The sequence below is a fragment of the Hyaena hyaena genome, unplaced genomic scaffold (assembly GCF_003009895.1).
Source record: "Hyaena hyaena isolate Hyena2069 unplaced genomic scaffold, ASM300989v1 scaffold_390, whole genome shotgun sequence".
Classification (NCBI taxonomy): domain Eukaryota; kingdom Metazoa; phylum Chordata; class Mammalia; order Carnivora; family Hyaenidae; genus Hyaena; species Hyaena hyaena.
In genome coordinates this window covers 693,385-721,354 of record NW_024081018.1, presented here as the reverse complement: position 1 = coordinate 721,354, position 27,970 = coordinate 693,385, and the positions used below count along the sequence as shown (strand labels likewise).

The 27,970-nt window shown below is 49.7% G+C and overlaps 1 protein-coding gene and 1 long non-coding RNA gene across 6 annotated transcripts in view; one reads left to right on the top strand and one right to left on the bottom strand.

Annotated features, from left to right (window-relative positions):
- Positions 1-13,337, bottom strand: part of LOC120244543 — a 15,238-nt gene extending 1,901 nt beyond the window's left edge. For 2 of the 4 annotated variants that reach the window (XR_005531561.1, XR_005531563.1), the window contains exons 1-3: positions 10,541-10,601; positions 9,289-9,372; positions 843-899 (exon numbers count right to left, since the gene is read on the bottom strand). This is a non-coding gene — a long non-coding RNA (uncharacterized LOC120244543). Of the gene's footprint in view, positions 1-842; positions 900-9,284; positions 9,373-10,540; positions 10,602-13,292 lie in introns of those variants that run through there. The other 2 variants (XR_005531562.1, XR_005531564.1) reach the window with 2 other exon arrangements.
- On the top strand, positions 10,753-27,970 carry STRIP1 (striatin interacting protein 1). Of its 2 annotated transcripts, XM_039251124.1 has the most exons (21): positions 10,753-10,946; positions 13,799-13,868; positions 14,578-14,652; positions 15,073-15,207; positions 15,291-15,411; positions 15,665-15,733; positions 16,654-16,760; positions 16,873-17,000; positions 18,122-18,304; positions 18,671-18,888; positions 19,839-19,904; positions 20,028-20,091; positions 21,143-21,214; positions 21,711-21,785; positions 21,903-22,000; positions 23,239-23,365; positions 23,577-23,677; positions 24,384-24,450; positions 24,973-25,077; positions 25,658-25,862; positions 27,001-27,970. In XM_039251124.1, the coding sequence occupies exons 1-21, from the start codon at positions 10,767-10,769 to the stop codon at positions 27,246-27,248; spliced, it is 2,514 nt and encodes an 837-aa protein (XP_039107055.1). In that variant the 5' UTR covers positions 10,753-10,766; the 3' UTR covers positions 27,249-27,970. The 2 variants fall into 2 exon arrangements, with proteins under 2 accessions (XP_039107055.1, XP_039107056.1); XM_039251125.1 differs by lacking the exon at positions 21,143-21,214.

The window sequence follows — 27,970 nt, the reverse complement described above, 5'->3', positions numbered from 1 at the left end:
GAACTCTTGATCTCAGGGTTGTGTGAACTCTTGATCTCAGGGTTGTGTGAGTTCAAGCCCCAAGTTGGGTATAGAGATTACTTAAAAATAAAATCTTTGAAAATTAAAAAACAACAGCAAATCTGCTTATGCTTCAGGGCTTCTTCTTTGTATAGTCACCCTTTAAAACCCTGTACCTATTTTTTCCTTAAAGTCTCCAGGGGTGCCTGGGTGGGTCTGTTGGTTGAGCGTCCGACCTCGGCTCAGGTCATGATCTGATAGTTCATGGGTTTGAGCCCCACGTCGGGCTCTGTGCTGACAGCTCAGAGCCTGGATCCTGCTTCCAAGTCTCTGTGTCCCTCCCTCTCTGCCCCTCCCCCGCTCACTGTCTCTCAAAAATAAATATTTTAAAAAATTTAAAAATAAATAGAAAGTCTCCAAAATTAGGAAAGCTTCAGCCCCTCCCACACCTGTACCCATTTCTAGAATTGTCTCTGTCGTCTGATGTAATAATATTATCTATTAATATCTTTCAAAAGTAATCCCTTTTCTGGGGTTGGTTAAGCGTCTGACGTTAGCTCAGGTCACCGTCTCATGGCTTGTGAATTGAAGTTCCAAGTTGAGTTGAGCAGTCTGTGCTGACAGCTGGAGCCTGCTTCGGATTCTGTGACTCCTTCTCTATGCCCCTCCCCTGCTTGTGCTCTGTTTCTCTCTCAAAAATAAATAAACTTTAAAAAAAAAAAAAAAAGGATATTGAGCAAAGTAGTTTAGGTAGCGGATGCTAAATCTACCTGCATCCTGGCCAGAATTCACTATGATATTCGGAAACCTCAGCAAACTAATAAAGCAACTTAAAAAATTACCTGGGAAGGTAATTGGTGATTCCAGTTAAAGTGTGTAACCATGCATGTGCGCACTGTCTGTCAAAAACAACAAAAGGAAATGGAATACGAAATGTTTAAAGGAGTTTAAGTTTATAAATAAATTGGATATTCAAATTTCTCTCAAAAGTAATTAACATTTGCTAGATTTATAAAGAAGATCTCTAAGCTGTACTTTAAAAAGCTTAAGTATGGGGCGCCTGGGTGGCTTAGTCGGTTGAGCGTCCGACTTTCGCTTAGGTCATGATCTCGCGGTTCGTGGGTTCGAGCCCCGCGTCGGGCTCTGTGCTGACTGCCAGCTCAGAGCTTGGAGCCTGTTTCAGTCTGTGGCTCCCTCTCTCTCTGACCCTCCCCTGCTCACGCTTTCTCTCTCTCTCCCCTAGAAATAAGTAAAAAAAAAAAAAAAAAAGCTTAAGTAATGTTCTTGTTACTTTAATAAATTGCATATTTTTTTTTTTTTTTTTTTTTTTTTTTTTACTGTGGTGGTTGGTGTCTTCTCTGCCCGTACAGCATCGTTTGAAGACATTTTAAAACATCCTCTAGAAAGAATTGTTCTAGATTGTGGGCCAGAGGGTATAGTTGTCTCTGATGTTCAGGCTTCCCCTGCTGCCCCCCATCCTGCCTTCCCTGTGATGTGGTTCTCCACTGAACCTCCAGATGGCGACTTTTCTCACATTCTCTGCTTGTCACACATGGTCTCCCGCCAACAAACGATAATAAAATAGAGCTCCACAGTCCCCTGTCTGAAATCTTGAGTTTTGAAGTTGAGAATATTTCATATTTTTGGGAAATACACAAATAGTATATTATGTAATACCTATGGGGTGGGTGACATTCCATAATCAAATGTGTTGACACTCCCTCAGTTAAGGGATAAAGACCATCAAAAGCCTCCCATTAGTTTAGATTGGGTTTTGCTGCTAAATTGATTTGTGACAAGCTTTGGGGGAAATCTTTGATGTTTAAAATGTTTAATTTTGGGATTGTGGATAAAGGCTTGTAACTGGAAGAGTAACACATAATGTTTGCTATAACTGCCTCCATTCTAAATGCTTTACGCAGTAAACATACTTGATCTTCCCATAAGACAGGTACTACTATCATCCCCATTGTACAGATGGGGAAACTGAGACAAGGAGGTGAAGCTTGCCCAAGGTTATACAACTCCTAAGTTGGTGAAGCTGGAATTAACCCAGACAGTCTGGCTTCAGGGTCCATGCTTAACACTAGGCAATATTGCTTCTAGGAAATAGCCCTAATCAAGGTTTGGTTTGAATGTTGGTTATGGGGCTGGTTAAAAATATGGATTCCAGGATCCTGACCCAGACCTGCTGAAACAAACTCAGGGCCATGAGGAAACCAAGTCACAGTGCCATTGACAGCTAGACCTAGGATTTGACCTCGAGTCTTTCTGGCTCCCTGTGGCCTTTCTTCTGAGTCACCTTGAAGCTCCCCAAGGGTAGTTTCCCTATGGTTCTTGCTTAGTGAAGATCCTCTCAGCAGAGGGAAGAGCATGGGCATGAAGACCCAAATCACAGACGCCATGACTTTGCTGACAGCCCTGACAGCCCAGGGACCTTCTGCTTCCTGGTGCACAGAATTCAGCTTCCCAAAGCCAGGGCCAGACCAGGTCAAAGTAATCCCCTCTTGGGGCCCCAAAGATTTACTGATGACCCGTTGGACCCTTGTGCTCTGGATTTGGCTGTTTTTAAATCACAGAAGTTCACACATATATTCATTACTGACTCCACTATTTCAGTGCATAAACACCAAATGAAGGGTCCATTCTCTGCAATGATTCTCTTGCCTTTGTATTTCTATCTGGGCAGATTACTTCCAAAGGGCCACCTAGAGGTGTTTTCTCATCAGGGAAAGCGTAGCAAGGAACTTGAACCAGATAAATATGAGCATGCTGCTCTACTGAAGGTCAAGTGAGCACAGCGTTCTCTGAGATGCAATAGCTCCTACAGTTTGCTTTCATGCAAATCTGTTGACAGAGCGGATAGCTGTGTGTGAACTTTCTTTCAAGCAGATGACTGGATCTCAAATCTAATAGATACAGTAAGAAGGGAACTGTGTTTCTCTGTCACACGAACAATGGGGAGCAAACCACCGCCTGTGGCTTTATCCTATCTATGCAGTGGGTTTCCTAAAGTGTATGCTTTTGTTGTTGAATAGTGTTTTTTTTTTTAATAGTTTATTGTTAAGTTAGCTAACATACAGGGTATACAGTGTAGTCTTGGCTTCAGGAGTAGATTCCCGTGATTCATCACTTTCACACAACACCAGTGCTCATCTGAACATATGCCCTCCTCAATGCTTAGCTCCCATTTTCCTCTTTCCCCCACATCCACCAACCCTCAGTTTGTTCTCTGTATTTGAGTCTCTCATGGTTTGCCTCCCTCTCTGTTTGAAACGATTTTCCTTCCCTTCTCCTATGGCCTTAAGTTTCTCAAATTCCACATATGACTGAAAACATGTATCTTTCTTCTGTCTGACTTCACTTAGCATAATACCCTCCAGTTCCATCCACATTGTTGCAAATGGCAAGAGTTCATTCTTTTTCATTGCTGAGTACTATTCCATGGTATATATAAACCACATCTTCTTTATCCATTCATCAATTGATGGATTGGGCTCGTTCCATAATTGGCTATTGTTGAGAGTGCTGCTCTAAACATTGGGGTGCATGTGCCCCTATGCAACAGCACTCCTGTATCCTTAGTGCTATTACTGAGTCGTAGGGTAATTCTATTTTTAATTTTTTGAGGAAGCTGCACACTGTTTCCGAGTGGCTGCACCAGTTTGCATTCCCACCATCAGTGCAAGAGGGCTCCCTTTCTTGGGAGCCCACACTTGGATAGAGTGTTCCGTGTGCCTGTAAGATTTAGTTGGCTTATTGTGTTGTTTAAGCCCTCTGTTTCCATGATTATCTTCTGTCTGGTTGTTCTAGCCATTGTTGTGAGTGGAGTATTGGAGTCTCCAACTATTACTGTAGAACTGTCTGTTTCCCCCTTCAATTCTATCAGTTTTTGCTTTATATATTTTGATGGTCTTCATCAGGTGCATAAATGTAATCATTATAGCTTCATGCTGTATGGAGGCTTTTATTAATACATAATGTCCTCCTTTGTCTCTTCTATTTTTTTTTTTTTTTAACTTAAAATTGATTCTGGGGCACCTGAGCGGCTCAGTTGGTTAAGCACCGACTTCGGCTCCGGTCATCATCTTGCAGTTTGTGAGTTCAAGCCCCACGTCAGGCTCTGTGCTGACAGCTCAGAGCCTGGAGCCTGCTTCAGATTCTGTGTCTCCCTCTCTCTCTGCTCCTCCCCCACTCATGCTCTTGTCTCTCTCATGCGCTCAAAAATAAACAAGAAAAATAAAATAAAATAAAATAAAATAGATTCTATCTGATAGTACGGCCACCCCTGCTCTCCTTTGATGACGATTTGCATGGACTTTTTCCATCCTCTCCTTTCAACTCCTTTCATCATCTCCAGATGTGCCTTTGGGTCTCAATGAGGTCCTTATAGACAGCATACAGTTAGGTCATGTATTTGTCCACTCTGCCAACCTCCATCTTTTGATTGGGGAGTTAAATCTATTTATGCTTAAAATAACTACTTATAAAGAGGGACTTACTTCTGCCATTGTGCTATTTGTATTCCATATTATATGCCTTACAGCTTTTTTTGTCCCTCATTTCCTGCATAACTGTCTTCTCTTGTGTTTAGTTGATTTGTTTTTGTAGTGAATTGTTCAAATTCCTTTCTCATTCCCTTTTGTGTATATTATATAGCTATTTTCTTTGTGGTTACCATGGGGTTTCATTGAAGATTCTAAACTTATGATGCTCTAATTTGAATGTATACCTTCAATAATATATAAAAATCTGCTCCTTTACTCTGTTCTCACCCCTTTTGGTTGTTGATGTTACAAAATATCATCTTTATATGTTGTGTGCCCCAAAACAAACTAATATTTCTTTTTTTAAATTTATTAATGTTTATTTTTTTGAGAGACAGAAAGCAACATAGAACAAGCAGGGGAGGGGCAGAGAGAGAGAGGGAGACACAGAATCTGAAGCAGGCTCCAGGCTCTGAGCTGTCAGCACAGAGCCCAATGCAGGACTCGAATCCACAAACCGTGAGATCATGACCTGAGCCGAAGTCGGATGCTAAACCGACTGACCACCAGGTGCCCCTAATAGTTCTTTAAAATTCATTATTTTCCTAAGTTATGTAAGCTACAAAGTATGGAGTTACAAACCAAAGATGCAGTATTACTAGTTTTCACACTAACACTTTTTTCTTTATTATTATTATATTTTTTGAGAAAGGGGAGGGAGCATGTGTAAGCGGGGAAGAGGGGCAGAAGGAGGGAGAGAGAGAATCTTAAGCAGCTCTAGCTGGACACAAGCCTCAATCCCATGCCCCTGGGATCATGACCTGAACCGAAATCAAGGGCCAGACACTCAACCCACTGAGCCACCTAGGCATGTCCAATTTTTTTTTTTTTTAATGTATTAGTCTCCTATAGAAAACAAAACAAAACAACAACAGTAACAACAAGCCACTGGGGGTGGGGAAATTGTGCCCTACAAGCTGAAATTGATCAAAGTTACATAATTTACTCTCCAGCTCTTCTCCTGGAAGTTGCAAAGCCTTCAACAAATTAAGGGTTCCAAAATAGTTACATCAGACAGATTCTGTCTTGCAACTCTGCTCCAGGTAAGGAGACAGACAGATTCCTGGTGCTTCCTACTCTGCCATCTTCCTAGAAGCTGCTCCCTGCACCCCCTACGATTTTAACACTTGCCTATCATTTGAGTATGTCCCTTCATCTCCTGCCTGCCCCAGGTCAAGCTGTCAGATAAGACCACAGCCCTGGACAACAGCTCGACTGTAACCTTGTGACAGACCTTGACAAAGATGCTCTGCTTGTCCAAGCTTTAGTCAGGTTCCTCTGAGCCCTTTTCTTTTCTTTTTTTATGAGACAGAAAGAGCAGGGGAGAGGTGCGGAGGGTGAGGTAGGGTAAGGGGGATCCTTGCCAGGCCTGCATGGCCAAAATGTACCAAGAATCCTGCTAAGTCAGTTTAGCAAGAATCCCCCTACCCTAGCTGTCTCCTCTTGGTGACTTTTTTTCATCCACTGACCCCCTCATTCCACTTGACTGCTACAAATCCCCAGCTAACTTTGCTGGATCTGGAGTTGAGCCCAACCTTTCTCACCTATTGCAAGAGTCCTGACTAAAGTCTTCCTTACCATGTTAGCGAAGTGTCAGAATAACTTTTTCTTTGCCACCCTTGAGCTCGATGCACTCAGCAAAGCCATCCCCAGATTTCTGACCCATAGAAACTATGAGTTAATAAATGGTTGTTGTCTTAATCCTTACATGTTAGGGTAACGTGCTGCACAGAACTAGAAACAAATGCTTGGTGCGTCCTGGATGCTGTGACACATGGCTCAGATTCTCCTTCCAGGACTGGGCTCTCCTACTGCCTGGAGCATTGGCTGCTAGCACTTTGCAGCTAAGTCTTTCTCCAGTTATTGCCTTTGGTAAAGAGAGCTACCTTGCCCAAGGACATACCCCCTCCCCAGGCAGTCTGCTGCCCAAGGATCTGTCCATGCCCGAGTATAAAGGCCTGGCCCCTTGGCCTCCGATATGGGATAACTCTGAAGGATCCGCTGAGATCTCTGAACAGCCGTGCCACAGTTGGACTTCTCCCTCCTCCCACGCCCCAGACCGGTTTCTCTTACCTCCTTAGGGGTGTTATTACCAGGATCAGTCTCCAACACAGCTAAATGCAAATCTCTGCCTCCGAGCCTGTTTCCTTAGGTTTTAGTGACCTCAGACACCGTGTGACCTTGAGCAAACCCTTTACATTTCAATATCTAGGTTTCTTTATATGCAAAATGGGAGAAATACCAAGAAAAATGAGTTTAAGTCTTCGGCACAGTGCCCGCCATATATATAGTAAGCACAGAGACAGTTGCTGTTATTATTACTATCTACCAAAAGAAAATCCCAAGCTCCCTGCTCGCCTCACCTCAAAAAACCAGCTGGTGCAAAGTCTTGAGGTAGTCGCAAACTTGGCATGCTAGAGAGAGAGAGGGGAGGGCTATGAAGCTAAAGGAGGAGAGGGGTAGGGGGTGAGGTCAGAGAAGCAGGCAGGGCCCTGCTGAGCCCATGTGGGCCTTGTCCGCTAGGGTTTAGAGTTACGCTTAAATCTAAGTGAGGCGGGAAGCCGTGGCAGATTGAGAGCAAATAAGTTACACAGGATGATACGTGGTTCTAAAAGCTCAGTCTGGCTGTGGGGAGAATCAGGTGGCTGGAGGGGGGACCTACTGATGTTCATGAAGAGCGGGGGGAGACGCCAGGGCAGGTTTTGATGGGAGAGCCACTGGCCGACTAGATGTAAGGGGGAACAAGAGAAAAATTAAGGACACATCCTAGGTTTTGGCTTGAGAAAAATGGGCAGTTGGTAGGATCATCTATTCAGATGAGGAAAAGCAGAGAAGAGCAGGTTTGGGGAAAGGGAGGGACAATTCAGAGTTCGGTTTGTAACATGTTTAGTTTGAAATGCCTGCTAGATATCCAAGTGAGATGTCAAATCATCCATTGGATGTGATTTTTAAAACTTTTTTTAAGTTTATTTGTTTATTTTGAGAGAGAGGGAAAGAGAAGGAGCAGCAGGGAAGAGGCAGAAGGAGAGGGAGAGACAGAATCCCAAGTGGGCTCTGCACTACCAGCCCAATGTGGGGTTCAATTGCATGAACTGAGTCGTCAGATCATGACCTGAGCTGAAATCAAGAGTGGGTCACATAACTGACTGAGCCACCCTGACGCCCCTGGATGTATGTTTGGGTCCTCTTTTGACAAAGCCATACTGCATGTAAGAAGGCCAGGATGTGGTGGGGCACCTGGGTGGCTCAGTCGGTTAAGCGTCCGACTTTGGCTCAGGTCATGATCTCACAGTTTGTGGGTTTGAGCCCCGCTGACAGCCAGCTCAGAGCCTGGAGTCTGTTTCAGATTTTGTGTCTCCCTCTCTCTCTCACCCTCCCCTACTTACACTGTCTCAGAAATAAACAAAACATTAAAAAAAAAAAAAGGCCAGGATGTTCTACATTAATATGTCCTGGGGCAGACAGCTGACTGAGGCCTTTGGAAGACAAGATTCATGTTATTTGCCTAACTAACTAACTAACTAACTAACTAACTAACTAACACATTATCCATCCTTTCTTCTTTTCATAGCCATTAATGGAGAAAGCGCCACACAGCACTGCAGCTAGATAGAGGTTAAGACCTGGCCCATAGACGCTCCACAGGTCATGACTTTAATATGCAGCATTTCAGTGACTTGTAATAACCTGACCAGGGCTAAGATGGAAATTGCCAGAAACAGGCTCACTTTGCCTCCCAGCATGCAGTTAGGTATGGATGGATGTGAAGCATCCTGCCCAGTAGATGACACCCTGCAGGCACACAGTCCGTGCCAGCTTCCTACTCCAGAGCCCAACTGGGACAATCACCATGTTCTTGGTGCAGCCCCTGCCACGCTGTAATGACTCCAATGTGAAATTTAACTTCCTCCGGTCTCTTGAACCATAACCACTTATGGTAAAGGAAGGGCCTTCTCGCTTCACCTCTTGGTAATAATTCTTTTTTTAAAAAAATGCTTTATAGTGTTCAAAATGATTTCACATACATTAGCTCATTTGATCCATAGCCTCATAAAACAGATGCGATTATCATCATTTTACAGATAAGGGGAGAAGGAACCATTTTCCTAAGTGTCACTAAAAATTCTCAATTATTAAACACAAATATCAGTGGCTTCTGCATATTCCATTTTATCAGTGCTCCATTGTTTAGCTACCCATTTTCTTATTGGCTGTTTCTCAATTTAGGTTGGTCCCAACTCTGCACAGCTGAAAATACCGCTGGCTGGAACATCTCATCATACATATATCTTTGTCTAAATCTTTGTTTCCTTAGGATCCATGATTACAAGTGGAATTAGTAAACTAAAACCTTAAACCTTCCCTATTCTGAATGTGGCTGAAGCAGTTTAGGGTGTTTAAAGGCCTATCCTCCCCGCCCCCCCAATGATAGAGCTTGTGGTAGGTCAGTCTTAGAACATGGCGCAACTGGTCACTAAAACTAGAAAGCAGTTATGTGTTGGATTTTGTGGGATCTGCTGATTTTATCCAACAACTGCCTGGGTCCCTTTCCTGCAAATTCCTTCGTTTTTCCTGTCACCTTGGCCCAGCCCAGCTCAGATGAAATGCTAATTTACAACGTGTATTACTGGATATGAAAAGTAACAGGGGCAAAGGACAGGAAGGTCAGTAGGAAGAAGCAGCAATAGAGTGGCTTTAGACTAATTCATTATTTTACAACAAAGACTTTAAACGCACCTACCAGTTGGGACCCTGGTGGAAGTTTCGCCAAAGTTGCATCACAGGGACTTTCTGGGACTCGAGCTGCAGCAGCAAAGATGGAGCTCTGGAGAGAGAAAGATGGAGAAAATGTCTTTAAGGAATTTACCACACGGTAACAGGTAATTATCACCCGTCACCTCTAAGATGTTTAATGGGCATCTCAAATGTGACGTGTCCAAAATGGAAATCTTGATCTTCCTCCTAAACCTGTTTTTCTTTCTCCCAGACTTCCCTATTTTAATAAGCAATGCAACCACTCACCTAGTTGCTCAAACCAAAAATCTAGGACCTCTATTCCTCTCTATCCTGCTGATAGGATCCAGCCTTTCACTGAATCCTGTTGAATCTACCTGCACAATGTCGAAATATCGTAACTACCCTGGTGCAAGCACCATCATTTTCATGTATATAATCTAACCGTTTTCATCTACAGAATCTCCTAATCTGCTTACCCTCATCCATTCTCAACTCTCAAATCCCTGCTCCAAAAAAGCAGCCAGATTGGTCTTTTAAACATCAGACCCTGACACCTCCCTGGTTACCATTCTCTCATGGTTTTCCTTTTCACTTAGAATAAAATTCAAAAATTTGTCATGCCCTTCATGGCTCTGCATTATCTGGCCCTCCTCTCCACCTTTCCTCTCCTCTCCCTGGCTCACTCACCTGACCCACTGACCTCAGAGCCTCTGTAGCTGGCCGGTCCCTCCGATTGAATCGCCTCAATGGTGCTTCTTCAGAACTCATTTAAAATCATACTCTCAGGCTTGTTTTCCCTGGGCATCCAACCTAATATAGCCATGAGTACCATCATCACCGCCACTACCTAATCCGTTACACTTCTTTCTGTTTCTTCTCAGCACTTGTTTCTCTAATACCCTATTTGTGTGCTCATTCTTTACCTCTCCCACTAGGTTCTAAGTTATGTACCATTAGAGCAGGAACTTGATTTTTTCCCCATTCTATCGCACTGCCTGAAAGCACAGGAAGCATTTAGTAAGTGTTTATTGAATGAATGATAAATGCATGTTTGTCACAAATCTGTTTTATTGATTTATTCATTTGTTTAGCATAAACAAGTGAATGTAAACTCAGTGAAAACTGGGATCGTGTCCATTTTGTTCACCATTATATCTCCTAAGTTTTGAATAGAGCTATAGCAGTGACAAGTGCAAAGCTATGTTAAAGGAAGGCAGGGCAACTAAACTGACCGAAGGAGCTACGGGAGGACTCACAGATAAATCGGCACCTAAACACCGACTGAAAGAGGAGAGATCCAAAAAGACTGGGGAAGAGCCGCGTCAGAGGCAATCTGGCGAGGTGTTGGGCAGCCAAGATGGCTTCCAGCACGTGCCGCCACACTTAATATGGCGACGAGGGAGGGTTCCTGGAGGAAATCACGCGAGAGTTGCATCACGCCTTACAGTCCGTGAAGTGCTCCGGGGGTGTGGAGCAGCCAAGATGGAGCCGGCAGCCGGCGGCCCCGGCCCGCTGATCATGAACAACAAACAGCCCCAGCCGCCACCACCTCCGCCACCCGCAGCCGCGCAGCCTCCACCCGGAGCCCCGCGGGCCGGCGGAGGCCTCCTGCCCGGGGGCAAAGCCCGGGAGTTCAACCGCAACCAGCGCAAAGACTCGGAGGTCAGGAGCTTCGGGGGGCGAGGATGGCACCGGGCGGGCGGCGGCGGGGGGCTCGGGGCCGCTCTCGGGTTCCAGCTGGGCTTCCCGGAGGGTTGGACATGGCCCGGCGGAGGAGTTGTCATTTTACAGAGAAAGGAGCAGGAAACAAGGCTGGCATCCCCGCAGCCGGGGGTGTGAAGTCGGGGTCCCGTCCCCGAGCTCCGCCGCTCGGGAGAACCCGGAGCCGGCGACTGCTCGCTCGCTCCTCTGGGGCGGGGGCTGAGGGTGCGGCCTCCGGGCCCCAGCGCCTGGGGAAGCCGCCCCCGGCCCCAGTTCGGGGATGCGGAGTCAGGGGTCTGCGTGCGCTCCAGCGGGCAGGCGGGCGGGCGGCTGCGTCCGGACCCCTAAGCATCTCTGCCCGCGGGTCCTGTGGGCTTTGCAGCGCTCGGTGGGCGGTGTGTGCGGGCTGCGAAGGGAGCTCGAAACCGGACGGAGCTAATTATCGCTAATAGTACTACGCGCTCGGCGTCTCTGAGAGTAGGTGTTGGTAACATTCCCTATTCTCTCTGACCGTAGCTAGTTCAGGTCCTGGCCGTAGTTTGACAGTGCCTAATGCGTCCTGGGCCGAACTGTTAACAATCATAAATAGGCATTGTAAACATGCATTAGGGCTCAGCATTGCCTCGCTGCCTGGTGGGGTGTTCCTCTGGTTCCGGAGACACCGTAGTCTGGAACCGACTAGTCATCTCACCCGGAGTTAAAGAATTCCTCCCACTGCCTCCCATTGTAGATTTCATGAATGAAGACACACACGTCGCCGCCCTTTAGGGCTTCTTAATCAGCACGTTCCCAGAGTATATCCCGTGAGGTCTCCACCTGGGGTAACTCAGGGGCGGGTCAGTAGTGAGATGCTTAATGATAGGGAATTCCTCCTTGTCCAGGCGCAGTGTACCAGGTCATACCAGAGGCTGATGATACCATCTTTAGATATATGAAATCAGTTCCTCCCAAGCTTTTGTATTTTGTTGGCTAGTGCAGACCTCTGGTAAAACGTGTCAGAATTTGCTAAGTCCAAAGTAGAGGTCCTTTTTTGTTTGAATCGAATCATTTGAAAAAGCAATGAATCTGAGTTTTTAGAAGCCTTTGCATTGTGGGGTGATGGAGGAGTATGAAAGTTGGGGGGTGAGCCTACCTTTATCAGAGGAGGAGTTTAGTTTAAAACTAGTTATGGAGGTGCCTTGGGTGGCTCAGGCAATTGAGCATCTGACTCTTGATTTTGGCTCAGGTCATGATTCCAGGGTTGTAGGATTGGGCCCCATGGTGAGCATGAAGCCTGCTTAAGATTCATTCTCCCTCTCTCTCTTCTTTCTTCCCTCCCTGTCTCCCTCTGCCCCTCTCCCTTGCTGGCTCTCAAAAATAAAAATAAATAAAATTAGTTTTAAATTTTCCTAAGTAGCCACAGGTGATCAAATGAATACCCTTTGATGCATTTAAATGTCTTTTTCTAAGACACTAAACTAAACACACGAAAGGCCAGTCAGTGAACACATTCAAGCTGAGAGACCTGTTTCGAGTCGTTTTCTTAGAGATGCTGGTGCTGCGCTCAGCTTTTTGGGGGCATAGCTGGACTCGGTGGGCTGGGAGCCCGAGCAGTGCCTGGAGGACAGGGAGGCCAACACTTGATGAGAGCCCGCTGTGTGCTCCATGATTTTGATTCGGCCTTAAAAACCTTGAAGATAGGGATGCCTGGGTGGCTCAGTTGGTTGAGCGTCTGACTTTGCCTCAGGTCGTGATCTCACAGCCCGTGGGTTTGAGCCCTGCATCAGGCTCTACGCTGACAGCTCCTGAGCCTGGAGCCTGCTTTGGATTCTGTGTCTCCCTCTCTCTCTGCCCCTCCCTCACTCATGCTCTGTCTCTCTCCTTCAAAAACAAACAAAAAAACTTGAAGATAGATTTTTGTCATCCCTCTTCCATAAATGAAGAAACCGAAATTCATTAACTTGTAAAAGTGTACACCTCTGCCTCTGATGGAGTAGAGTTTTTTTTGTTTTTTTGTTTTTTTTTTTCAGTTTCTGTGGGTTTGTTATGTCATTTTGTGGGTGGTCTTTGTCTTCCCAAGTAGCTTATAATTAAGCCTGAGGGCTCTACGTGTTCATCACCTCTTCTCCCTGTCACCTCTTCTCCCTTCCGAGCACAAGGCTTCCAAGATGGTGTTTCTCGGTGACCACCAGTCCCTGTCAGTGAAAAGATTCTTTTTGTCAGATTCTCTCCTGTGTGTGGGAGGGAAGGGAAATCATACTCTTAGGCTGCTACCTTCTCACTGAAATTTGAGAGAAGGGCAAGAAAGCTGAGAGCATCAATACTCACATTGTCCGGAGCTGTTGATGACCTACTAGCCAGAAAGAAGTGAGGCTTCCGGAATCTTAGCACCATGTGGAATGGTCCATTCACTGCACAGAATATGTGCAGTGTTCATTCATCTGATGAGAATTTATTGGACTCTCAGCTCTCCATTCATTCCCTCATTCGGGCCAGGTAGCGCGCTGGGCATTGTGGAGTCGTTGGTGAGCAGAGTGGACAGAGTTCTCACTGTTGGGATGCTTGCACTCTCGTGGGGAGGGAGACACAAAACAAATACACGTGCCTGTGTGATTCTCCGTTGTAAGCTCTCTTAAGGAAAAATGGAAGGTGCTGTGCAAGGCCTTAATCGGGAGACCTGAGCTCGCCCTGGAGACGAAACGTGATAAAACCTCAGAGAAGTGGAGGCGATGGTGTCTTGTCACACGGCAGGGTCTCTGGGCGCACGTGTGTCTCTTCCTTTGGACAACACTCACAACGGTCTTTTGCGTTACCCTCTCTTCTTTTCTCAAAAGGGCTACTCCGAGTCCCCAGACCTCGAGTTTGAGTATGCTGACACAGACAAGTGGGCTGCAGAGCTCTCGGGTAAAGCACAGACTTCATGTTATTTGGGCATGTTTTCTCCCAATTGTTTTTAATACAATTAAGAGTGAATGTCATTTTGGCATTCATTTTTTTTCCTCTGGCTCATCCCCTGGTGATGAGACAGATAGATAGATAAAACATGTTAATTATGGGATTCAACCTTGTATAGTTCATAACTTTGGTGTTCACCTTTCTTTGGTGAGGCACCTGGTGCGGTCAGGTAGTTGGCCGTGGCCCAGTCACAGACGGTGATGCTCCTCTGCCATCCGCCGCCTGCCTGGCGGTGGCCTCTCCTAGGGCGGGGGGTCATGGGGCATGCCAACAAGCGTGCCCGTGCCGTGCACATCTGCCGCTCGTGTGTAACATGCGCTAGCCTGAGCTGCTCCCCAGGCCGCCATCGTAGCCACCGGGAGACACGTGTCCGTGGTGGCAGTCAGCCTGTGGCATGGAGGGGTCGATGTGCACCAGACTGGAAATGCCTGGATTTGTACATAACTGGCACTCTGATTATCTGCTGCAGGGGAAGTCAGCACTCTCTCTGTCATGCCCGTGAGAGCACTAAGATTCCCCTTAGTAATGGGAGAGGCCCGGAGTCACTGTGACTCAGGGACAGAATAGGGCCCAGAAGCAAACGCTTTACATTCTCTGCTATGTGTGAGACCTGCTACAGAATGTGGACACGGAGCTGATGAGGCTTTGTTCTTGATAGAGCTTTACAGCTACACGGAAGGGCCAGAATTCCTGATGAACCGAAAATGCTTTGAGGAAGACTTCCGGATCCACGGTGAGATGATTCCCCTCACTTCTCGGTTCCTTTCACCGGGCTTCATAGAGCCGCAGGGTTTCTCCTAGCCAGCTGAGTGGCTGGAGTCACCCGGACGGGCCTGCGAAACCTGCTGAACCATGATTGGTCAAAGCCACATGGGACCTTTAGGGTGGGCCTGCTGGTGCCCTGGTGGTGGCTTCTCAGCTCGTGAGTATTGGGGGGAGGAACTTTTTATGTGATTGAAATTGCACCAAAAATAGTCGTGTTTCCAGTCTGGAGATTCAAATTCATAGAGCAGCATTGTGACCTTAACACTGCTGTAAGAGAGTAACCGAGAGAGTTTTCGGGTCCTGAACTCGGGGCGGGGAGTTACCATTGTGCCCGTTCCATCGTGAGGACTTTTCTGGGCTCAGGTGTAACTGGTCTCTTGCCCTGCAGTAACGGACAAGAAATGGACCGAGCTGGACACCAGCCAGCACCGTACGCATGCCATGAGGCTCCTGGATGGCTTGGAAGTCACCGCCAGGGAGAAGAGGCTCAGGGTGGCTCGGGCGATCCTCTACGTTGCCCAAGGTACCAAGTGGGCCCCCAGGCGCCCCGGCACCACCCCGTCAAGTACAGGGAGGGGCTCAGTGAGCTGTGTCCTGTGTTGGCAGGCACCTTCGGGGAGTGTGGCTCAGAGGCAGAGGTGCAGTCCTGGATGCGCTACAACATCTTTCTGCTCCTGGAGGTGGGCACGTTCAATGCCTTGGTGGAGCTTCTGAATATGGAGATAGAGTGAGTTCTTCTGAGGAGCTTGGGGAGGGGAGGTGGGGAGAGGGGACAGAGCTTGCAGAACTAACCACTCTTGAGAAGAGCGAGTGGGCCACATGGGGCCGAGGGGTGGTCCCAGCTCCAGGCTAGTCACGTTGAACTTTGGCCTGTTGGGCAGTCGTAACACGTGATGTAGCGTTTTATTCCCCAGCTTTGTCAGGGCAGCTTCTCCTCTTCCTTCCTGGAGGAGGGCCTGACTCCCACATTTCTCCTGCAGCAACAGTGCGGCCTGCAGCAGCGCAGTGAGGAAGCCGGCCATCTCCCTGGCTGACAGCACAGACCTGAGGTGAGGTCTGGACTCCCCAAGCGCAGGCTCGGAGCAGGGATCTGGGGGCAGGTTCAGGTGTCCTCACTGTGCATACTCCTTCCACGCATGCTGATCTCCGTGTGTCCCGTGCTGGCCCCTGCTGAGGGCCCTCCCTAGGGGGCTCGGATGGGGCCACTAAAGGAAATCTAGGGGAAAGCCGCTCACTAGAGCCATGGTGAGGTGCGGCCTCCTGCCCACACTGCCGCCGAGAACTTTGCAGTGTGGTATTTTGTGTTGGGTGAAACACACGACATGGTTCCTTGGGCTCCTCCTTCTCGTGGGTAGCTCGACCCCCATCTACTTCGTGACGTCTTATGGCCACGCGGGAAGTGATAGCAACTGCTAAACCTTAAGATCATCTTCCCGTTTTTGTGAGGCTTAGACTCTGTATGGGAGTTTTCAGTCTGAGTGTGGGTGCCCACTGCGGGTGGGTCTCTGGGCACTGCCCGCTCGCTCCCGATTTCCACTCCATCATGGTGACCCTTGCTTGTTCTTGCTTGACCCTGTGCTGCCGCTTCTGACCCAGCACCTACTTCCACAGCTCGCTCCCACCTGAGTTTTCCTGCGCCGGGAAGCTTCAGGCAGTAAATGCTTTTGGCTGCTATTGTTCATATCAGTGCATGCAGCAACCATTTCTTGATTAAGCACTTGCTTTGAGTAAGCACTTAGCTCGATGCTGGAATAGCAGGCAGAGTAAGATCAGGTCGTAACCTTAGCAGCTGGCATAAGAAGGGCACGCCAAGAGGGAATCTGTGGGCCTCAGTTTTCCCTGTTTCATAGCCGTCTGCCACCATCTGGCCTTTGTGCACCAGCTTTCCTCATGTTAGCTGGGACATGAAGAGGCCAGGACGCCCCTTGGTTCCCCATCCTGCACCACTGTGACTGGCTCTTGTTCCCAGGGTACTGCTCAACATCATGTACCTGATTGTGGAGACCGTTCACCAGGAGTGTGAGGGCGACAAGGCCGAGTGGAGGACCATGCGACAGACCTTCAGGGCCGAGCTGGGTAGGGCCCCTGGACATCTGGGGGGTTGAGCTCTGCCCGGGAGCTGAGGCCGCTGGCCTTTGGGAGGGTCCTGTTCCTGCTGGTGGCTCTGATCACTTTGTGTTTCCTCTAGGTTCCCCCGTGTACAACAACGAACCGTTTGCCATCATGCTGTTTGGGATGGTGACCAAATTTTGCAGCGGCCATGCCCCTCACTTCCCAATGAAGAAGGTTCTCCTACTTCTCTGGAAGACAGTGTTGGTGAGCACCCCCTTGAAGGAGAACTCAGCTGCTAGAGGTCAGGGCAGGAGAGAGACTTCACTGTATATCCTCTTAAATGTTGAATTATATGAAAAACTATATATAAATTAATATATAACCAACTGCTTTGGTTTAAAACAAGACAGCACTTTTGGCTCAGTGCAGGCAGGGAGGACTTGGTCATTGAGTCAGAGTAGGTTGTTGGCTCCTTGACTCCTGGAGCTGCTTTTCTGGTCATAAAACACCTTCCCCCCTGACAGGCCACTTCTGAACCTGGAATCAGTACAGTGATTGGAAGCAGCATTAGAGCTGGTGTTATCAGGTCCCCTCAGTCATGGGGTCACATGAAGGAAGCAAGAGCAAGCCCTGGGCTAGCACCATCTTCCTCGGGGTGTGGCGTGGAGCCTGTTTCTGGCTGGGGAGGGACAGCTGCACCCCTGGCTTGGGGGCCATGTCAGCTCAGTGCCTCTCCCACCTGGACAGGAGACCTCAGCAGGGAGCAGAGCTGCAGCTGGGACTCCATCTCCCTCTGGGGCTCACCTCCCTCTTTTCAGAGCAGGCCAACTCTGCAGAGCCAGGCTCGCGAGTGTAGGGTCTCTTTGGAGTGGTATGCACACTTTGTTTCCGTCAGACATCCTCTTGGTTCCTCACAAAGCCTCACCGAACCAGAGACAGCAGCCGAATATCCCCGGGGTTGTGGCTTCTAGGGGGATGCTGAGAGGAGGCTTTAAAAGAAAACTGGAGTATCTAATAACTTATTTCCAATTTGAATTTGAAACACTAGTCTGTACAGCTTTTGAAGCACATGAGTCTCACAGACTTTTCTAGAAACCTGAAGGGATAGGTTCTTCAGTCTGCTTTTTTGACAGGAAGAGTATATATCCTGTGTACATTGCTGAGTGTGTGTGCACTAGCTCAGTCAGCCCACGTGTCTCCTTCCCTTGGTCTGTTTTCTCCGCTCCCTCATCGGTGTTGCTGAATTCTCGTGTGAATGGGTTTAGTCCCTTGATCAGGGATTGATGCAGGCCGTGGTGTCTTGCGTGCTTTCAAGCCTCACATGGGGCTGAGGGACCCGTTTGTAGCTGTGTTGACCCCGGCCCCACCCCTTGTACCCTGAGCAGTGCACTCTTGGCGGCTTTGAGGAGCTGCAGAGCATGAAGGCTGAGAAGCGCTCCATCCTGGGCCTCCCCCCACTGCCCGAGGACAGCATCAAGGTGATCCGCAACATGAGGGCTGCCTCTCCGCCGGCATCTGCCTCGGACCTGATTGAGCAGCAGCAGAAGCGGGGCCGTCGGGAGCACAAGGTGAGGGTGACCGGTGTGCCCCATCACCCCCGGGGGTCTGAGGTGCACAACGCATGACAGCCTGGTCCTTGGGTGGGGGGGTTGTTGGAAGTCCTCTCTGAGCAGCTAGTCCAAATGAATGCCTCCCAGCCAGCGACACTGCATCTTCAGCCCAGGGCCCAGTCGATTGTGGGTACTCTCCATGTGGCACTTTTGAGGCACTGCGGCAAGAAAGGATTTGTCCTCTAGGCCCCCCTTGACTTCCTCTCTGGTCCACTGCCCTTGGCTCTGCCTGCCACCTCACTGTGGTATAGCTTGTCTAGCCTCCTTGACCTCTTCCGGTGCCTCGCGTGGCACTTGTCCGATTCCCCTTCCCTCTCTTTTCAGGCGCTGATAAAACAGGACAACTTGGATGCCTTCAACGAGCGGGATCCGTACAAGGCTGATGACTCTCGAGAAGAGGAAGAGGAGAATGATGATGACAACAGCCTGGAGGGGGAGACGTTCCCCCTGGAGCGGGACGAAGTGATGCCTCCTCCGCTGCAGCACACTCAGAGCGACAGGCTTACCTGCCCCAAGGGGCTCCCATGGGCGCCCAAGGTCAGGTGAGCCTCAGACACTAGGGGCACTCCTGGCTCTTGAAACCAGAGGCCCTGCGCCCCCAGGCCTGCCCCAGGCCGGAGTCACCAGCACGAGGTCCTCTGTAGGGCCAGGCTGACCTTGGCTCTGAGAAGGTACCCTGTGTTGGCCCGGAGGCCCCAGGGTGCCGGCCTTGAACAGAGAGACCTTGAATCAGGAACATGAGTTAGCTCTGGTTAGAGTCACACTAATGAAGGGGGAATAGGGAAAAATGAAAATAAGGACATTTAACTGAACCCTTTCCCACTCACCCTGGGGTTGTATTTGGTTTTTAACAGAAAAATTAAAGATTAAGGAACAGCTTGAGAATCCTAATTCTCAAGGTGTTTGAGATATGTGTGCATAAGTCAGGTGGGGAAGTACCTGGGTAGAAGTGGTTTCTGTTTAAAAAGGCATCAACTTAAGAAATAGGTGAGTGTGTGAAAGGATACAGAAGGCACGTTCTTAGTCTGAAACCCCAGATTTCAGTGATCTGTGGATGGGATTACAGTGCAGGTCTTCAGAAATCACGAGCTGTGCTGCTTGTTTGAGCCAGGAAAACAGGACTCCTGTGAACGTATCAGAAGCTTATAGGTCCAATTGTTGTAAAAACTTTGCATATTTGAGAAATTCTTTTGACAAACTTGTTACCAATATCTGAATGACATGTGCTTTTAAGTTTGATGTATCATCTTAGTTTTACAGGTAAACTGGTTACACATAATATATTTTCAGGTTATTGATTCAGCAACATTATAAAGGACATTAAAACAGTTGGAATATTTTCTTTTCTTTCTTTTTTTTTTTTTTTACTGAAAAGAAAAACTGGTGGGAGACCTTTTCTTCTGGCTTTGCAATTTCTGAACCTTCTATGTTTTATTAACCATGACTCCTTGAAATAACATTTAATAAAAACTTTATTTGTTCTCTTTGGCAGAGAGAAAGACATTGAGATGTTCCTCGAGTCCAGCCGTAGCAAGTTTATAGGTTACACTCTAGGCAGGTGAGTGTGATCTGAGTTTCTTTTGAAGAAAGGTAGCGGGAGTTCACTCTCCTGGCCTCTGGTGTTTGTGGATCGAGGCGCATTGATGTCTGGCCTCAGCACAGGCCTTTCTTTATTCTGCAGTGACACGAACACGGTGGTAGGGCTGCCCAGGCCAATCCACGAAAGCATCAAGACTCTGAAACAGGTAGGCAGCCTTGGGTGAGCTTTTGGCCTACTTTGGTCCCAAGTGAGTAAAGTGAGAGCAGCCCCTTGGGAGAAACCTTTTGAGGCGGTTGTGCACCTGAAGGAGCTGGGGGCGGGGAACGTGTGGACCGCAGCAGTACTCTTTAACACAGCTCTTTGTAAGTTTTACGTACCAGAGCTAAGCTCTTGTTGGGGACTTAACTGGGGGGTTAAAGATCTACGTGACAGTGGGAGTTTTAAGGAGCCCGATAAGTAGGCCTCCCTTTTCCTAGCCTTAAGTCTAAGGCATTTGAAATCAAGGAGCGGGCAGATGGAGATCGAAAACACCGGCTTTACTGCTGTTAGAGTGACTGGAGAATGAGCCGTAAGAACATGGCAATAATCTGCGTCCCAGTGCAATACTTCCAGAATTAGGCAGATGGGGCCAGTAGTGCTGGAACCCCGCTAAGCCTGGTTGAGGAGCAGAAGAGAACACAGGCTTTTCTTTTTTCTAAAGAGAAAAGAGAAGGAGGTTGGGCTCAGAAAATCCTGTTCCTCCTCCATACCCGCCAGTCAGCAAAGGGAGGAAAGAGCATGTGGGAAGAGGTAGGGAGACCAGGAGTTTTTACACGTGCATGTCTCCACATGGCCTCAAGAGTGAGGAAAGGATGTCTTCCCTGACAGCCTGTCGGCGGTGTAAATGTTGATATATTTTTGAAGTACGTGTTTGAGATTTGTAGTATGAAGCCGGCCTTGTATGGCTAGGCTTTTTGAATACTTGCTTCTGAGTACTTGAGTACTTCTGAGTACTTGATTCTCCCTTCCGTAGTTTTTTTCTGTCTTTATAGCTGTCTGAAAGCCCGTTTCCTTAAGTTTTTTTTCTAATGTGTGCTTTTTAGACTGTTTTTAATAAGTATGTGCCACTTAGAAAATATTTCAGGATTTGAGTTAGGGATCTTTGTGGCAACTTAGCTCTCTTTGAGCAGCTCAGGTTTGAGGGAAGTCGCATGGGCTCTTTGCCAGGGTGCAGGGCTCTGGCCAGAAACTGAGAGGTGTTCCCGCTCTCTCTCCAGCACAAGTACACGTCGATTGCAGAGGTACAGGCACAGATGGAGGAAGAGTACCTTCGCTCTCCTCTCTCGGGGGTGAGTCCGAGGCCGCCTTCAGCCACTGGGCCTCCAGCAGCTCCCAGGCACCGAGCTGGGCCCAGACCACAAAGCTGTCCCAGGCCCTGCCCTCAAAAACCTCCCAGGCTCGCTCCCACAGCAGGGGTGGCGCATGTCTAGTGTGGTGGTCAAGAGCACCGCCTCTGAGCCAGCCACCTGCCTCTGACACCCAGCCCTGCCACTTGGTAGGTGGCAACTTAGGCAAGTTACTGAATCTCTCTGTGCTTTAATTTCCTCACCTGTAGAATGGGAATGAAAATAGTACCTCCCTCAGAGAGCTGCAGTAAGGATTAACCAAGTTATTGCAAGCCTGGTGCCTGGCACGGGTAGCGTGTGCATTCTTCCAGGCCTGCCATCGTTCTCGACATCGTTAGTTACATCGACACTCAACAGTCTCCTCCAGCCAGCTAGCAAGCTGGCCTGGGGGCCCCATAGTCAGACTGCGGTTTTGTGTTTGTACCTACTGTGCTCCAAGGGAGAAGAGGACGTGGAGCAAGTTCCTGCGGAAACCCTGTACCAAGGCTTGCTCCCCAGCCTGCCTCAGTACATGGTGAGTGCTCCGGCCCTGGGACCCCTCCGGTGCCCGTCACTGGTACCTGCTGTGGGACCGCCCGCCCCAGTGCCTTCTGAAGGACGACTTCTCAGGGCTTCTCCCGCTTCCCCCCAGATTGCGCTGCTGAAGATCCTGTTGGCCGCCGCCCCCACCTCGAAAGCCAAAACCGACTCGATCAACATCCTGGCAGACGTGCTGCCTGAGGAGATGCCGTAAGTGGTATTGCTGTGAATGGAGCAGGTCAGGGGCCCCAGGAGAGGGGTATAGGGAAGTGTTTTCCTCTGGTCCCACCCTTGCTAGGTTGGTTTTGTTTTTTTTGTTTTTGTTTTTGTTTTTTTTTTGGCTTAATTTCTCTGTAGGTTAAGTTTAGGGTATTCCTGACTCAGAAGAAAGAAAATGTATCAGATTAAATACTTAGTTTTACTGGCTGGGGAAGTGGCTTAGTGTGGTCGGCCTGGATTCCAGTGGAAACTACCGCTGAATGAACCTCTGTAAGATGAATCAGGCTGTGTTCGACATTTCCTGAAACTCTCCCTCGAAAGCTGCGTGAGCAGCACGTCCAGGACGTGTAGATTTAGCTTTTGGACAGTTTACCAGCCTACGGCTGAACCTGAGCTGGGAACGGATTCTTTCCTGGTCGCCGGTGATTTGGCATGTGGGGGGTTGCGGGTATCTCTGGCTGATAGTGGAATCCTTAGGGCTTCTTTTTCCCCAAGGCACGGACCTCATTGCTTTGATGTGAGAGTACCAAACAAGATCATTTTCTGCTTTGAGAAGGGCCTGAGCTTCGATCTGACCTCCTTCCTGGTGCCAGCTCTGAGCCGGTCTCCCTGGGGCCTGGGCCCCGTGAGTCTGGCAGTGACAGCTGGGCGAGGGAGGAGGCAGGGATTGGCGACTACCAAAGGGAGTGTCCCAGAACACTGGCCATCATGATGGTCTTTGGAAGAAGGGTCCCAGAGTCCAATATTAAATCTTCTCTTGGAGAGACTTACAGTGAGAAGTCCTGAATTAAGAAACCGATTTCACTCAGTGCTTCTTCTGTTTATCTGACTCCAGAGCGCTTTTTTCTCTGTAGCATGAAACGTCTACATGTACTAGTGTTCCACAGGATACACTTTGAGAAACCCAAGTTCATCTCGTGGCAAAAGTTTAGAAAGATCTTGAAAAGGAGAATTTCATTTGGGGAAGAAAAGCAGGGAAATGGGCTAAGAATGTGTTTGAGGCCCCATAAGGAGCAAGTGGTGCAGAGCCGGATTGCTTGCTGAGGTGGGCGGGAGGAGCCCGGGGCCTGGTCTCGGAGCTGTCCCTGGGGTGACACGGGCTGTTCATGGGGTGGGTGGTGAGGTGGGAACCTTTGCCCGGGGAAGGCTCAGGGTGCCCATCTCTCCTGCGAGCGCCCAAAAGGTGGTGCTGCCCATGCCGGTGGCTCACCCGGAAATCATGTTTCCAGCACCACGGTGTTGCAGAGCATGAAGCTGGGGGTGGATGTGAACCGTCACAAAGAGGTCATTGTTAAGGCCATTTCTGCTGTCCTGCTGTTGCTGCTCAAGCATTTTAAGTTGAACCACGTCTACCAGGTACCTGTGGGGCCTTCCTTTCTGTTCACTGGGCCAGGGCTTCAGGCAGGGCTGCTCCTCTAGCCCTGAAGAACAGAGGCCTTGCCCTTCAGACCCCCTTGAGCTCTGCATGAGTGTTTTAAGACACAGTCCTCCAACCAAGGCCTTTTATCACTGGAGGGAAGAAGGTGAGGTCCTAAAAGGCATGCCTAATTTTTTCTCTTGGTTTCAGTTTGAATACATGGCCCAGCACCTGGTGTTTGCTAATTGCATCCCTTTGATCCTCAAGTTCTTCAATCAAAACATCATGTCCTACATCACCGCCAAGAACAGGTGATAAGGACGAGGGATCAGGAAGGGGTAGAGATGGCCAGGTGGCCAGAGGCCTGGCTGTCGTCTCCGGGGCTCATTCAGCACCTGCAAGCCAGCCCCATGCCGGGCTTCGGGACACAAAGATGAACGAGTCATGGTCTCTGCTGTGGCGAATGCCAGTGTGTCAGGTCTGAGTCCAGCTGGTCTAGTGACAGGTGACTCGGTCTGCGCCTGGGTGGGAGGGTTCTCATCTGGGCCCTCACTGTTGTGTGCTTTTATATTCTTCAAGGAGTTCTGCCTTGTGCACTGTAAGGACCCACCTGCTGATTCTTACCCCTGGCCCCCTCGCCTGGTGCCAGCTGTATTTGATGGGGCACCGCAGAGCGAGCTGTGGGCCAGACACCGTCTCTGTGAGGGGCTGGGCATACGTTAATTGCCTTGAGAGGTTGTCTTCCCCAGCCCCAGACTCCTTGCTTTTGGGAAAGCAGGGTCTGTGGGCCTTACAAGATGACAGGCTGGTCTCTGGCGTAGAGGGACCGTATAAGTTCACTTGTAATGGGGACTTGGTCGTCCTCTAGCTGGGGAAATGCAGGGAGTGCAGGCTAGGCAGTCCTGCTTCCCCTCCTAGCAAGTGAGTGAGGAAGGCCAGGAGCCAGCCGTGCCCCAGCTGTTTGTCCAGCCCCTAGCCTTGCTCACGGTGGTCGCTGGCCTCTCTTAACCCCCGCAGCATCTCTGTCCTGGATTACCCCCACTGCGTGGTGCATGAGCTGCCGGAGCTGACCGCTGAGAGTCTGGTGAGCCACACTGTCTCTTTGGCGTGGGGGCGGGGGCGTGGTGTCTGAGGACCTGCCTCCCCCGACACAGGTGTTGAGGGGTACACAGATGAGGTCACTGTTGGGTGCTGGTTTTTAAAGCACTGAAATTGCATAGAAGGGCTGGAGGAAGGACCTTGCAGAGTGGACAGATTTGGATACAGGAACGTGGTGTTCAGGGGTTGCTGACCCAGAGCTCCCCTGGTCTAGTGCTTTCCCTTTCACACTGGGTCTCTGTGGGGCACAGCTCCGCAAGGGCCCCAGTGTGGGTGCCCCAGGTGAGGAGGCTGACGGCACAGACCCCTCAAATCACACTCCGTGGTTCCTGCAGAAGAACTCGAGGGGGCTCCTTTCCTCCGCCAAGCTCTGGGCTGACAAGAGGAGAGGGCTGCCGGGACAGGCCAGGAGAGAGCTGGCTGTTCCGAGTGGGGTGAGAGGGCCTTGGAGAGCACTGAGCGCCCCGTGGCTGTGCGAGTCATGGTCGTTCCTGGGGTTTCCCTGCAGGAAGCAGGTGACAATAACCAGTTTTGCTGGAGGAACCTCTTTTCTTGCATCAATCTGCTTCGGATCCTGAACAAGCTGACAAAATGGAAGCACTCGAGGACAATGGTGAGCTAGTGTGGGCAGCGGGCTCGAACTCGGAGCTCAAGGCAGAAGGCCACACTTCGTGCTGTCCCCTCCCAAGATGGCCCTGGGGCAGGCTTGCTGCTGCCCTGTCCCCTTTTCATGGGACTCTCCTGTAGCCCCATCCTTGCTTGTTAATGGCTGCTGTCTGGCTCCTTGCTGAGTTGAACTAGAAGCTAGAAGAGGCTTAGTCTTGCCCTGAGCCAAATCGACACTTAGAGAAGGGATTTTACTCCATCTTCTTAATCTCCACTGGTAACAGAACCAGGGTTCTAGGAGTTTCCCTTAACCCTGAGTCTGAGGACACCTTTGGGTAGGGAGGTCCATGAATCCTCAGAGATTTTACATACATGCACATAGGAACGTTCGCAGTGAGAGGATTCATGGCTTTCCTCAGATTTCTCAATGAGCCGTGAATTTAGCAGTGGGGAGTCCGTGCCTGGGAACACCCCACAGTCTGGGGAATACCCGCACGGCTGATTACCCTTAACCCTGGAAGCGGTAAGTGGCAAGGTTGTAGTGCCGGTGTCTCTGCCCTCAACCTGGTCCTCTTGCCCCTTCCCAGATGCTAGTGGTGTTCAAGTCGGCCCCCATCTTGAAGCGGGCCTTGAAGGTGAAACAGGCCATGATGCAGCTCTACGTGCTGAAGCTGCTCAAGGTGCAGACCAAGTATCTGGGGCGGCAGTGGCGGAAGAGCAACATGAAGACCATGTCCGCCATCTACCAGAAGGTGCGGCATCGGCTAAACGATGACTGGGCGTATGGCAATGGTAAGGCTCTGGCACAGGCGGAGCAAGGGGCTGACGGCTTTCTAGAACCCTGAAGAGTCCAGTTCCTGCTTTTTTGGCATCAGGATAGGAGCTCCAGGAAGGACTTCAAGAAGCTGCCTTGGCTTGGCGTCTGTGATCATCCCCCATTCCTCTCTTCCTCCCCCTGAGGTAGACCCTATTTCAGAAACCCTCACAAGATACTTTCCCATCTGTTCTCTCCCCACCACAGCTGCCTTAATTCTGGCCGCTGAAATCCCAACAGAGCCTGATGGCTGCCTTGCCCCCAGTTCCTTCTCCGTCAGTGCTTCAAACTGTGCCCCAGCGATCTTTTTAAAAAGCAGATCCTGTGGGGCTAACTCCCTAAGGAAAATCCTTCATTAGCTTCTCTTTCCCTTAGAATTTGAGCCAGACTCTTAAGTAAGGCATGTGAGGCTTGCCTGGCCTCCCTTCCCCTCCTTCATAATCCGATCCAGCTTCTCTCAGCCCAGCCTCCATCACACACAGGGGTCCAGGCACATGAGCCATGTTGTGCCTCACTTTTCTTGCCCCCGGCAGGATGCCTCCCCCCTCCCCCTAACTGTTGGGTATCTGCGTGCATCCCTGCCATCTGGGCGGCTCCCTCGGCCTCTAGGCAGAGTGGGCTCTTCCAGGCTTCCCTGGCTGTGCCGCCGCACCATCTGGTTCCTGGCCCACGGCCCCATGGCCAGGTGACCACATCTGCACCCCAGTGCCCTGAATTTGTGTGGAACCCACGTGGCCCCCAAGTCCCTGGTCAGGGAACTGAAGAAATGAGCAGCTGATGGGACCTGCAGTTTCCAGCCAGCAATCTCAGAGAGCCAGAGAGAGTGTAACTTTCAGAGAATTGTGTCATTCCTCTGGCTCTCCCTGGACAGGTCCCCCTAAACTGCAGTGTGGCCTTTTTCCCTGTACATCTGGCTTCTCTATTTTTACCTGAGTTTCCTTTTTATCTAAGGAGAAAGTCCTGTCAGTCTTCCTGAGGATGGAGATCAGAGGTCTCCAGCTCCCAGCTGATGCTGAACATTTCAGGCCGGGGCCAGCCTGGCCCGAGCGGTAGTGAACCCAGGGGGAGCTGCCACGGGGGCCTGGCTCCTAAACATGCTTTCCTGCTTTGTCCCAGATCTTGATGCCCGGCCCTGGGACTTCCAGGCAGAGGAATGTGCCCTCCGTGCCAATATCGAACGCTTCAATGCCCGGCGGTATGACCGAGCCCACAGCAACCCTGACTTCCTGCCTGTGGACAACTGTCTGCAGAGTGTCCTGGGCCAGCGGGTGGACCTCCCTGAGGACTTCCAGATGAACTACGACCTCTGGTTAGAAAGGGAGGTCTTCTCCAAGCCCATCTCCTGGGAGGAGCTGTTGCAGTGAGGCTCCTGCACAGGGGACTGACCGAAAAGGAAAGGAGGGCTGATCTGGAGGTGCCCCAGGGGCTGTCCCAGTTCATTGCCGCAGTGCTCCCACCTCCCTCCAGGTGGCAGCACAGCCCCACTGCGCCCTCCTGAGGCCTCGCTGGGCTTGTGGGGGAGTCCAGATTTGGCCCTTCGTTCATTCCCGGCGTCCTGCTCAGAGCCGTCAGCTCTCTGCTTGGGATCCTCTCTTCCTTCACTCCTTCCCACCCTCTCCTCTTGGACATGGTTGGTTGCAGCTCATTTCTTAGTCAGCCCAAGGCCGGGAAAAGCCAAGATGGGCTGGGAAGCCATTGCATCTGAATGGCAGGGGTCGCACTGAGACTCTTCTGAGACACAACGAATCCTTGGCACGTCAGCTGGCCAAGGAGGGAGGGCTTAGGATTAGGGCCAGGGCTAGGAAGTCGGACTCTTGGTTTTGCTTTGGGAGGTTTCTGGTGTCATTCCAGGCTCCTGCTAAGTTTCATCCAGAGGCAATTGCAGAGGCTCCAACAGCTGCCTCAGTGCTTTGATCTTGGACAGGGTTAGGAAGAGAAGCCGCCCTTAACCAGAGGTGCCATTTTTCCTCTTGGTTTGCAAGGGTCTGTAAATACCTATATATAAATCTCTGTATTCTCTTGTGTCACGTGGGGGTTTTTCACGTGTTTGTGTATTTGGTTTACATTAAAAGGAAGTAAAAACGAC